This window comes from Ranitomeya variabilis, chromosome 7 (assembly GCF_051348905.1).
Source record: "Ranitomeya variabilis isolate aRanVar5 chromosome 7, aRanVar5.hap1, whole genome shotgun sequence".
NCBI lineage: Eukaryota > Metazoa > Chordata > Amphibia > Anura > Dendrobatidae > Ranitomeya > Ranitomeya variabilis.
This window is the reverse complement of record NC_135238.1, coordinates 172,889,855-172,902,611: the sequence shown is the minus strand read 5'-3', so window position 1 is coordinate 172,902,611 and position 12,757 is coordinate 172,889,855. Positions and strand designations below refer to the sequence as shown.

Sequence of the window (12,757 nt, the reverse complement as noted above, 5' to 3'; positions counted from 1 at the left end):
TTTAAACTGCATTGAGCCTACTTTTTTATTTTAGGCCTAGTAAGTCTGCGCCACTCTTTGCAATCGTCCTCCGCTGACCAAACCAATGCTGCCTGTGTACCCCTGTAACCCATTTTAACCTGCATAGAACTTATTTTTTTAGTTTAGGCCTAGTAAGTCTGCGCCACTCCTTGCAATCGTCCTCCGCTGACCAAACCAATGCTGCCTGTGTACCCCTGTAACCCATTTTAAACTGCATTGAGCCTACTTTTTTATTTTAGGCCTAGTAAGTCTGCGCCACTCTTTGCAATCGTCCTCCGCTGACCAAACCAATGCTGCCTGTGTACCCCTGTAACCCATTTTAAGCTGCATAGAGCCTACTTTTTTATTGTAGGCCTAGTAAGTCTGTCTGCACCACTCCTTGCAATCGTCCTCCGCTGACCAAAACAATGCTGCCTGTGTACCCCTGTAACCTATTTTAAACTTCATTGAGCCTACTTTTTTATTTTAGGCCTAGTAAGTCTGCACCACTCCTTGCAATCCTCCTCTGCTGACCAAACCAATGCTGCCTGTGTACCCCTGTAACCTATTTTAATCTGCATTGAGCCTACTTTTTTATTTTAGGCCTACTACCTGTGTCTGTCTGCGCCACTCAATACAGCTGTCCTCTTCTGAACAAAGCTGAGCTTCAATCTTCTGGCTTTCGGCCTATAGGAAATTTTAAACTGCATTTGGCCTACTAGTTTGGTTGGGCCCTACTAACGGTGTCTGCCGCTGCTTTTAGTTGTCATCCACTGAAAAAAGCTGAGCTTCAATTTTCAGGCTTTCGGCCTAGATCAGATGTTAAACTGCATTTGGCCTACTTGTTTGGTTGGGCCTACTAACGGTGTCTGCCGCTGCTTGTTGTTGTCCTCCACTGAACAAAGCTGAGCTTCAATCTTCAGGCTTTCAGCCTATATTTTGAATATGAAACTGCATTTGGCCTACTAGTTTGGTTGGGCCTACTAACGGTGTCTGCCGCTCCTTGGTGTTCTCCTGTGCTTTTCTCCTCTGCTTCAATCTTCAGGCTTTCGGCCTATATTTTGAATATGAAACTGCATTTGGCCTACTAGTTTGGTTGGGCCTACTAACGGTGTCTGCCGCTCCTTGCTTTTCTCCTCCACTGAACAAAGCAGTGCCGCCTGTTTACTCCTGTTACCAATTTTGAACTGCATTTAGCCCACTTTATTATTTGGGCCTATATCTGTGTTTCCTCCTCATCCTGCCCATTGCCCAGCCACTGCTAGCCTAGTCATCACGCTGCCCACTCTCTGCGTCCTCCTTCATTGGCAGAAAAATGGCGCTGAACGCGTCATACGAAACGCGACTTTGGCGGGCTGATCGCCGACCGCATGGCCGATCCCACACTAGGATCGGGTCGGGTTTCATGAAACCCGACTTTGCCGAAAGTCGGCGATTTTTGAATTTGTCCGATCCGTTTCGCTCAACCCTAATGGAGAGGTGTCAATAAGACACCTCTCCATTACAAATCCTATAGTTGGTAAAGGGTTAAAGGGTTAAGTTTACTTGTGTTTTTTATTACATTTTGTGTGCATTTTTTGACATGCATTTTTATTGCATTTTATACACAGTTTTTGTCTCTGGCGTGTCTGCTTTAGACCGGTTTCACACATCCTGATATCTCCGGTACTGGAGATATCAGTGTCCGTGTGTGTACTACGTGCAGCACACATGTGTCAACTGTGTGCCGCATGAGTACCACACGGATGGCCACTGGGGAAGTAGCACTACTGTAAGGCCGGAGACACACTGGTGCGAGATACGGCCGAGTCTCGCTGGCGAAAAGCAAGCTGTGGCACCGGCACTCCGGAGCGGAGCGTGCGGCTCCATGTATTGCTATGCGGCTGCACGCTCCGCTCCGGTGTGCCGATGCCACAGCTTGCTTTTAGCCAGCGAGACTCGGCCGTATCTCGCACCAGTGTGTCTCCGGCCTTACAGTAGTGCTACTTCCCCAGTGGCCATCCGTGTGGTACTCATGCGGCACACAGTTGACACATGTGTGCTGCACGTAGTACACACACGGACACTGATATCTCCAGTACCGGAGATATCAGGATGTGTGAAACCGGTCTAAAGCAGACACGCCAGAGACAAAAACTGTGTATAAAATGCAATAAAAATGCATGTCAAAAAATGCACACAAAATGTAATAAAAAACACAAGTAAACTTAATTTAAATAATAGGTGCAGAAATGGTGCAGAAATTCTACAACATCAAAAATTCAACAACAGCTCATTGTGGGAGTGTAGGGAATGTAGCCTTACTAGTTTTGAAGCTTGAAGTTGAGCTAAAAAAACTGAACATGTGCACAGAGAGTAATTTGAATATTGCAAAGCATATGTTCATTCTTTTTAGCCTATTTAAGAGAGGTTTTTTTCGCTGGATTTCAGGCAGAATCCTTGAAAAAAAGACGTCATATGCACATACCCTAAATCTGCCCATAAACTGTATTTTAAAATGCATGATGAAAAAATACTCCTATGTAAATTGTCACTCAAGTGCTAATGCTCAATTAACATCTGACTAATGTGGTCAATTGCCTGCCTCAAGGCAGTTTGTGTTATAAAACTATATGACTGGGGAATGGGGTTGTTTTGTTTAGCTTTTTAAACTTTCTACTCTGCATGATCCTCCAAGGGAATGTTAAATCCCTGCACAGGAGGATGAATAATGTGGAGTCCTGCATTTTTGCTGAGTTTCTTAGCCTCTTAAGTGTGTAATTTATGTGTCAGCACTCAGCAGATAAACCTGAATGGTCAGTATATTGTGATGGTGAGCGAGGGCCAGGTGAACACTTTATTTCTGACTGCATGTCTCTTTTTATTTTACGTCAGAACCCATGGGTATGAAAGATTGGCTGTGTGCCTTTTGTTGCCTTAGACTTGGATGCATTGATTACCCTAAACATGAGAAGCAGCCTCTCGTAAAGTAAGTGCATTTCATTTTCTTTAGTTTCATACATTGTATTATAGCTTAAAATATTTAAATAAATATATATATATATATATATATATATATATATATATATATATATATATATATATATATATATATTTGTAGATTGTGAGCCTTCGCGGGCAGGGTCCTCTCTCCTCCTGTACCAGTTATGACTTGTATTGTTTAAGAATATTGTACTTGTTTTTATTATGCATACCCCTCCTCATATGTAAAGCGCCATGGAAAAAATGGCGCTGTAACAATAAGTAGTAATATAAATATATATATATATATATATATATATATATATATATATATATATATATATATATATATATATATATATTCATCAATAATAGAGTAAGCTATGTGCCAGGAACAGTGATGATTTATTATATTCATTAATTACAGTGCCATGTGGCCAGGCATGAAGTGCTGGGAAAGCCACAGGAATAATGACTTTTTTTTTTACTTTTTACCAATAACTCTTTTCAATTGAAATGGCCGCATGAGGGCTAGATGTTTGTTTGTGTGTTTTTTTTTGTTTATTTGTTTTCCTTAAATGAAATGCATTTTGGTTTATTTGTACATTTTTTAGGAAACATACATAAAGTGTAACTATTTGGGGATTACAAGGCTACGTTGCCATGTTGAGTTTTTGATGTTGCAGATTTTCTGCCCCCGTTAAGTAAAATTGGATACTTGCATTTTCTTTTCAAAACTACACAGCATAATTAAAATCACTAAAAACTCATCATAGGAACCTTAGGCTACGTTCAGACGATGAGATTTTGGTGAGTTTTTGCAGCGTCAAAAACGCAACATCTCAGGTTTAGTGTTGAGCATTCCGATACTGCAAATATTGGGTATCGGCCGATATTCGCGGTATCGGAATTCCGATACTGAGTTCTGATACTTTCTCAATATCGGATACCGGAATCGGAAGTTCCCATAATTCAAAGAGCCAGTGTGATTTCATTCAGCCAATGAGGAATCCTAAGAAGTGTTGGCACATCCTGTTATGCATGTTAGGCATGTAAGTAAGAGCATGGCTGTGATTGGCTGCTGAAATGATGACATGATGCACTATAAAAGCCGCCACCGCCATTTTGGGTTCACTCTGCTGTGGATTCAGTTAGGGACAGGACACTGCTGTTCTGACTGAGGGATAGTTTGAGATAGTGATTTGCTTCATTGTGCTTTACCCAGGCTAATTTAGCAACCGTTGTGTGAGAACCTTGTTTTTGCCTTGCAGCGCTGTTCGCGGCTGTCTGCAAGGTCTGTGTGTGAGTGCAGCCCACTCTGTAGTCAGTTCAGCAGTCACAGCTGGTTGTAGTCAGCTCAGAGTGCGTCACTGCCTCATACCGTTCCATTGTCCTTTTTTGAATTAGTGCTGCCTGTTGCACATTTTTTCTGATTTATCCTATTAGTGGGTTTCCATCCGTATCCTGCTAGATTGTGGAAAAACACTATATAGGATTCCATAGAGGAGCTGTTTTTGGCCTTGCAGCGCTGTTCACGGCTGTCTGCAAAGTCTGTGTGTGAGTGCAGCTCACGCTGTAGCTTGCTCTGCCGCCACAGCTGGTTGTAGTCAGCTCAACATGCGTCACTGCCTCATACTGTTCCATTGTCCTTTTTTGAATTAGTGCTGCCTGTTGCACATTTTTTCTGATTTTATCCTATTAGTGGGTTTCCATCCGTATCCTGCTAGATTGTGGAAAAACATTTTATAGGATTACATAGAGGAGCTGTTTTTGGCCTTGCAGCACCGTTCACGGCTGTCTGCAAGGTCTGTGAGTGATTGCAGCTCACGCCGTAGCCTGTTCTGCGAAAAAAAAAAAAAAAGTTAATAAAGTTCACCAAACACTCCACTTTACAGTTGTGTAGGCCACATTAGTTCATATTAAAGTCTAGTCCACACTTTATAAAATTAGTGGTTCTTATACCTATTAGCAGCTGTTTAGGAATAAGCACACTATGCCCTTAGTACTTTTCTGCCTATCTTTATCAGTCTACCAAAATGAAGAAGGCAGGGAGTAAGGCACGTGTTCGTGGGTGTGGAGTTTCTGCAGGGAGAGGACGTGGGAATTCTGTGCCTTCTGTGGGCACCGGTGACTCGTCATCATCCCCCAGTTTTAGCAGGGAACAATCCTTCATGCGTAGCTTTGTAGAAGCTCGCCATACCCCACTGCTGCGGGATGAACAAATTGAAGCCGTTGTCGGATGGATGGCAGCTAACACATCGACTTCAATTAGTGCCACATCCTCTCTGGTCCAGAGCAGTGAAGAGCACCCATCTGTCTCTTCACCACCTGCCAAATTGCCCAGGCAGTCAGAGAGCCCTGTACAGGAGCCATCTCGACTTCTGTTCTCTGAATCTCTTGGCTTGGAAAGAGGGGGCCAGCCAAGCAGCAATCGAGAAATGGAAGAAGAGCCAGTATGCAGTGATGCCCAACTGCTTTGTCTCTCTGAATCTAAAGAGGCCGGTGGGCCAGTGCCTCCGGTCAGCACACCTCAGTATGCATCTGATGATGATGATGATGAGACTCAGGTGCCACTTTCTGGTGCGTACTGTGCTGCCGAGACTACCCAGGAGAAGCAGTTGTTGGAAGAGGGTAGTGTAGATGATGAGGTCCTTGACCCATCATGGCGTGAGGTACAGGAAGGTGGTGGGAGCAGCTCTGAGGAAGAGATTCCCCGAATGGCCCAAAAAAGAGGGAGGGGGAAGACTGCGTTGCCTGTAGCCTCCACTTTGGCACCCATGCCTCTTCCAAAAGCCAAAACGAGCGCTCCCAAGACTTGCAGTGCCTGGTCCTTTTTTGACACAGTTGCAGATTATTATTATTATTATTATTATTATTTATTGTTATAGCGCCATTTATTCCATGGCGCTTTACATGTGAGGAGGGGTATACATAATAAAAACAAGTACAATAATCTTAAACTGTACAAGTCATAACTGGTACAGGAGGAGAGAGGACCCTTCCGCAAAGGCTCACAATCTACAAGGGATGGAGGGAGAATACAGTAGGCGAGGATAGAGCTGGTCGTGCAGCAGTTTGGTTGATCGGTGGTTACTGCAGGTTGTAGGCTTGTCGGAAGAGGTGGGTCTTCAGGCTCTTTTTGAAGGTTTCAATGGTAGGCGGCGAGAGTCTGATGTTTTGTGGTAGAGGGTTCCAGAGTAGGGGTGATACACGAGAGAAATCTTGTATACGATTGTGGGTAGAGGAGATAAGAGGGGAGTAGAGAAGGAGATCTTGTGAGGATCAGAGGTTGCGTGTATGGTAAGTACCTGGAGACAAGGTCACAGATGTATGGAGGAGACAGGTTGTGGATGGCTTTGTATGTCATGGTTAGGGTTTTGTAGTTGAGTCTATGGGCAATGGGGAGCCAGTGGAGGGATTGACAGAGGGGAGAGGCCGGGGAATAGCAGATGACATTTGCTTTGTCAAATGCAAGCTGTGTAATCAGAAAGTCAAAAGAGGGAAAAGTCTCAGCAACCTCAATACCACAAATATGTGGAAACATGTGCGGACCAAGCACGTGGTGGAGTTACAAAAACACACTGAAGACCTAGGCCAACCTACAGCTGCACTTACCACCTCTTCAGCTTGTGTTGTAGCCTCTTCCTCCAGCTCATACACAGCTGGTTCGGCTTCCTCACAGGATCGCCATGGAAGAACCTCTGGCACTGTTGTACATAGACACAGTGCCATTCCACCCACAGCACCATGTTACCTGTCATCCTCACATTCCCAGCCCAGTCTTCAGCCATCAGTAGCACAGGCATGGGAGAAAAGGCAGCCATTCTTGGCAAACCACCCCCAAGCACAGGCTCTGAATGCTGGCATTGCAAAACTACTGTCCCTTGAAATGCTGTCATTCAGGCTGGTGGAGGCTGACACCTTCCGCAACTTGATGGCATTGGCAGTCCCACAATACAACGTGCCCAGCCACTTTTATTTCAGCAGGCAAGCCGTCCCTGCCCTGAAAAAGCATGTGGAGGGAAGCATTAAACACACGCTACTAAACGCCATCAGTCGCAAGGTCCACCTCACCACCGATGCGTGGACCAGTCACCATGGACAGGGACGATATCTTTCCCTCACTGCCCATTGGGTAAATGTTGTGGAGCCGGGGACAGATCTTGGGAGTGGCGCTGTACGTGTTCTGCCAACTCCAAGGATTGCAGGAATCCAGTCTGTACACATTTACTCCTCCTCATACTCCAGTTCCTCTGAATCAGCGCTGCAGGAGCCGTCACAGTCCACCTCTACATAGACCCGTGAACACTTACCTGTTACGACCGATATGAGCACAGCCGTGGCCAAACGTCAACAGGCCGTATTGAAATTAATTTATTTGGGGAATCGAAGCCACACAGCGCAGGAGCTCTGGAATGCCATCAAGCAGGAGAGCGACGTGTGGTTTGTGCCAGGGAATCTCCAGCCAGGCATGGTAGTGTGTGACAATGGCTGAAATCTGGTGGCAGCTCTGGGCCTAGGCAACCTCACTCACATCCCATGTCTGGCACATGTGCTCGACTTGGTCGTGGAGAGTTTTTTGAGGGACTATCCAGATCTGGATGCACTGCTGCACAAGGTCCACCTAGAGTGTGCTCACTTGCGGCGTTCCAGCATGGCAAGATCGCGCATTGCAGGTCTGCAGCGCCATTTCCGCCTTCCGGAACATCGCATCATATGTGACCTACCCACCAGGTGGAATTCAACGTTACATATGTTGGAGTGGTTGTGTGAGCAGCAGGCAGCAGTAATGGAGTACCAGCTGCATCTGGCGCAAAGAAGTCACACTGCGCGCCGTTCAGACTTCACAACCACTGAGTGGGCCACTATGAAGGACATCTGCCAGGTTTTGCGTGCCTTCGATGATTCCACGCGGATGGCGAGTGCAGATGATGCAGTAGTCAGCATGACTATCCCCCTTATCTGCCTGCTTCAAAAAACACTGCAAGCGCTAAGGGATAAGGTTGTGGAAGAGGTGGAGTATGAGGAGTCACAAATGCCATCTCCTTCTGGACAGTTTGCGCAACGTGGTTCCTCACAAAGGCCTAGGCACGGGACACTTTGTGAGGAGGAGTCAATGGAGGAGGATGACATCTGTCCAGAGGAGGGAGTTACACAATGCTCCAGTAGTCAGTATGTAGAGTGAGGGTGGGGTGATGCAGAGCAGGCAGAGATCACGTCTCAAGCAGGGGACAGCGTTTCTTGGCCAGTTGGCAGTCTGCAGCACATGGTTGATTTCATGCTGCAGTGCCCGAGAAACGACCGCCTTATCGCCCCCATTCTCAGCACGGCTGATTATTGGGTGTCCACCCTCCTAAATCCTCACTATGGGACAACTTACAAAGCCTCATAACACTGTTGAACCGGGAGCATAAAATGCGGGAGAACCAAGACACACTGGTGCATTCCTGTCATAAATCCCAATGGCTAGGGATAGCAAGGGACAAGCAAAGTAATACAAAATATCGGACGAGCTCTAGGGTGATGGAACCTGGGCTGACCGCTGCCCTACGCCTGACAAACGCAACTAGAGATAGCCAGGGAGCGTGCCTACGTTGGTTCTAGACGCCACGCACCAGCCTAAGAGCTAACTAGTACTGCAGAGAAAATAAAGACCTCACTTGCCTCCAGAGGAATGAACCCCAAAAGGTATAGTTGCCCCCCACATGTATTGACGGTGAAATGAGAGGAAGGCACACACATAGAGATGATATATATAGGTTCAGCAAATTGAGGCCCGCTGTAAACTAGAAAGCAGAACGATACAAAAGGGGTCTGAGCGGTCAGCAAAAAACCCTAATCAAAAAACCATCCTGAGATTACAAGAACCCATGTGCCAACTCATGGCACATGGGGAGAACCTCAGTCCACTAGAGCTACCAGCTAGCATAGAGACATAATAAGCAAGCTGGACAAAAAAACCAACAACTGAAAATCAGCACTTAGCTTATCCTGAAAGATCTGGGAGCAGGTAGGCAGGAACCAAACAGAGCACATCTGAATACATTGATAGCCGGCAAGGGAATGACAGAAAGGCCAGGTAAAATAGGAAACACCCAGCCTCTGATGGACAGGTGGAAACCAAAGGCCGCAACCCACCAAAGTCACCCAGTACCAGCAGTAACCACCAGAGGGAGCCCACAAACAGAATCCACAACACATTCCATCATCTTCTCCAGTACAACCGAAAGCAGTGCTGCTAGTACTTTACAAAGCAGCTCAGTGCGTCGAGGCAGTGGAGGAAGCTCTGCACAAAGAGGGAGCAGAAGCAGTGCCTCAGCATAAGGCAAGACCAGTATGGCCCAACTGTGGCAAACTTTTGTGTGCCCGTCACAAATGGCTACACCATCACAGACGGCTCCAGTCAGCAGGAGGCAACGTTTCCTTCAGATGGTGACAGACTACATGTCTTGCCTTCTCAGTGTACTCCCAGATGGCTCTTCCCCCTTCAAGTTTTGGGTCTCTAAGCTGGATACATGGCCAGAGCTTAGCCAGTATGCATTGGAGGTGCTGGCTTGCGCTGCTGCTAGTGTATTATCGGAACGCGTCTTTAGTGCCACAGGTGGTGTAATAACAGACAGTCACATGCGATTATCCTCCGATAACGTTGACCGGCTTACTTTTCTGAAAATGAACAAGGCCTGGATCTCGCAGGAATTAGCCACTCCTCTTCCAGATTAAATAATTGGTTGGCAACAGTATCCAGGTCTCCTGTTGTGTTCATGTTTCTACCACCTGAACTGCAATCCCTGGGCTCCAACACCCCCAGTTGCTGCTCAGAAGTGCCGTCTGCACAGTCAACACATGACCCAGTGTTATTGGGTTTCAGTAATGTCAGCTGATCCCCAGCTGTGTATCCGGCAATGCCTCCACTCTGCTTCTCCTGCATTCCCTGGGCTCCAACACTGCCAGTTGCTGCCCGGAAGTGCTGTCTGCACAATCAACAGTTGCTCCTCTGTTATTGGGGTTCAGTAACGCCAGCTGCTCCCCTGCTGTGTGTGCGGCAATGCCTCCACTCTGCTTCTCCTGCATTCCCTGGGCTTCAACACCGCCAGTTGCTTCCTAGAAGTGCCATCTGCACAGTGAACGCTAGCTCCTGTGTTAGTGGGATTCAGTAACATCAGCTGCTCCCCTGCTGTGTGTCCGGCAATTGCTCCTGCTCCCTCCACATTACATCAGATATTAAACTTGCTCCAATTAGGCCTCGGCCTACACCCTGATTGACCCTGGGCTCCAACACCGCCAGCTGCTGCTCGGAAGTGCTGTCTGCACAGTGAACACTTGCTGCCGTGTTATTGGGGTTCAGTAACGTCAGCTGATCCCCGGCTGTGTATCCGGCAATTTCTCCTGCTACCTCCACACTCACACTTCTACAGAAATTAAAGGGAACCTGTCTCCCCCAGGCATTTGTAACTAAAAGAGCCACCTTGTGCAGCACTAAGGCTGCACAAGGAAAAGGTGGCTCTTTTAGTTATGCTACTTGCACATGCTGAACTAAAAACTTATAAAATGTGTCCCCTCATACTGTGAAAGTCCCGGAAGTGGACTTTCCTTCCTAATCAGACGCAGCACAGCCGTAATTCATACCCCCTTGGCGCCGTGCGACGCCTCCTCCTGAGCGTTGTTTGAATCTGTCCTGGAGCCTGCGCTGTTATGTTAACCCTTGGCCATGCGCAGTTAGCGCTGCCCGTCTTCTGACATCATTTGATGTCAGGCTGACTGCTCCTGTGCGGCCGCGCTGTCCGAGATCCCGCCCCGCAGTGTCTTCTGATTTATTCACACTGCTGGGCTGGGATTGATGGGCATGCGCTGTGCATATCTTCGCCTCTCACTCATCTCCATCTGCCTTCTTCAGACTGTGCCGCGTCAGCTGATCCCTAAGCGCATGCCACGGCGATTAGGGATCAGCTGACGCCGCACAGTCTGAAGAAGGAGGAGGGAGATGAGTGAGAGGCGAAGATATGCACAGTGCATGCCCATGAAACCCAGACCCTCAGTGTGAATAAATCAGAAGACACCGCGGGGCAGGATCTTGGGCAGCGCGGCCGCACAGGCGCAGTCAGCCTGACATCAAATGATGTCAGAAGGCGGGCAGCGCTAACTGCTCATGGCCATTGATAACATAACAGCGCAGGATCCAGGACAGATTCAAACAATGCTCAGGAGGCAGCGTACGGCACCAAGGGGGTATGAATGACAGCTGTGCCACGTCTGATTAGGAAGGAAAGTTCCGCCTCAGGGACAGTTTCACGATATGAGGAGGCACATTTTATAATTGTTAAATTCAGCGTGTGCAGGGAGCATAAGTAAAAGAGCCACCTTTTCCTTGTGCAGCATTACTGCTGCAAAAGGTGGCTCTTTTAGTTACAAACGCCTGGGGACGGTTAAAGGTTCCCTTTCAACTTGCTCCAATTAGGCCTCGGCCTACACTCTGCTTCTCATGTAATCTCTGGGCTCCAACACCGCCAGTTGCTGATCAGAAGTGTCTTTGGCACAGGTACTCCCTCCTGCCCAGCCTGGTTCCAGCACACCAGCTCTTTCCTGGTAGTTTCAAGGTCACTTAGCCTCCAATACGTTGTCCTGTCGGGTTGCGGTGGGGTTAGCCAACTTTATGGTGCCTGCAGTTTAGGTGCTTCTTATGTGTGCTGCAGGAACTGGCAATCAAGGCTGGTTCCGTAGTGCCAATAGGACAAGCTCCCCCTGTAGGACTGTGGGTTTTCGGTAACTACAGCAGGCTCGCGGCCTAGCAATTTTTTGTTCATGTGGACCTTCTACTGCCTATCTGAGTTCCAGCACTATTAGCTGGTTGTTTGAAAGACAATCTTGAATTGTTCCCCCTGGGTTCCAGTACCGTCAGCTGGTTCCAGGCAGAGCCTTTAGCTTTGGTGCCTCCTTCTCGGTATCCGAGTTCCAGCAACGTCTGCTGGTCCTTGGTAGTGCTTTCTAGCACAGGTACCTCCTGCTTAGTAACCGGGTTCCAGTACCATCAGCTGGTCCTCGGTAGTGCCATTGGCTCTTGTTCCTTCTGCTGCCCCTCCGGGTTCCAGTACCATCAGCTGGTTCAAGGCAGAGCCTTTGGCTTAGGTGCCTCCTTCTCAGTATCCGAGTTCCACCAATGTCTGGTGGTCCTTGGTAGTGCTTTCTGGCACGGGTACCTCCTGCTTAGTAACTGGGTTCCAGTACCGTCAGCTGGTCCTCGGTAGTTCCATTGGCTCTTGTAGCTTCTGCTACCCATCCGGGTTCCAGCACCGCAAGCTGGTTCTCGGCAGTGTCCAAGTCACTTTGCCACCAATCCTTTGTCCTGTCGTGTTGCGGTCGGGCTAGCCGACTCTATGGTGCCTGCAGTTCATGTGTTTCTTATGTGGGCTGTGGTATCTGGCAATGAAGGCTGGTTCTGTAGTGACAATAGGACAAGCACCCCCTGTAGGACTGTGGGTTTCGGTAACTCCGGCCGGCTCGCGGCTTTGCAATTTTTTGTTCATGTGGACCTTCTGCTGACTATCTGAGTTCCAGCACCATTATCTGGTTCTTTAGAAGTCAATCTTTAATAAGTCCCCCTGGGTTCCAGTACCGTCAGCTGGTTCCAGGCAGAGCCTTTGGCTTAGGTACCTCCTTCTGGGTATCCGAGTTCCACCAACGTCAGGTGGTCCTTGGTAGTGCTTTCTGGCACAGGTACCTCCTGCTTAGTAACCGGGTTCCAGTACCATCAACTGGTCCTCGGTTGTTCCATTGGCTCTTGTACCTTCTGCTACATTTC

The 12,757-nt window shown here is 47.8% G+C and overlaps 1 protein-coding gene across 2 annotated transcripts in view; it reads left to right on the top strand.

The window, feature by feature from the left end:
• The window catches only part of MREG (melanoregulin), a 196,189-nt gene that overhangs the window by 68,109 nt on the left and 115,323 nt on the right, over positions 1–12,757 (top strand). For both annotated transcript variants that reach the window (XM_077272276.1, XM_077272275.1), the window contains exon 3: positions 2,875–2,968. In XM_077272276.1, the coding sequence (XP_077128391.1) occupies positions 2,875–2,968 (94 nt within the window). The remainder of the gene's footprint in view (positions 1–2,874; positions 2,969–12,757) is intronic.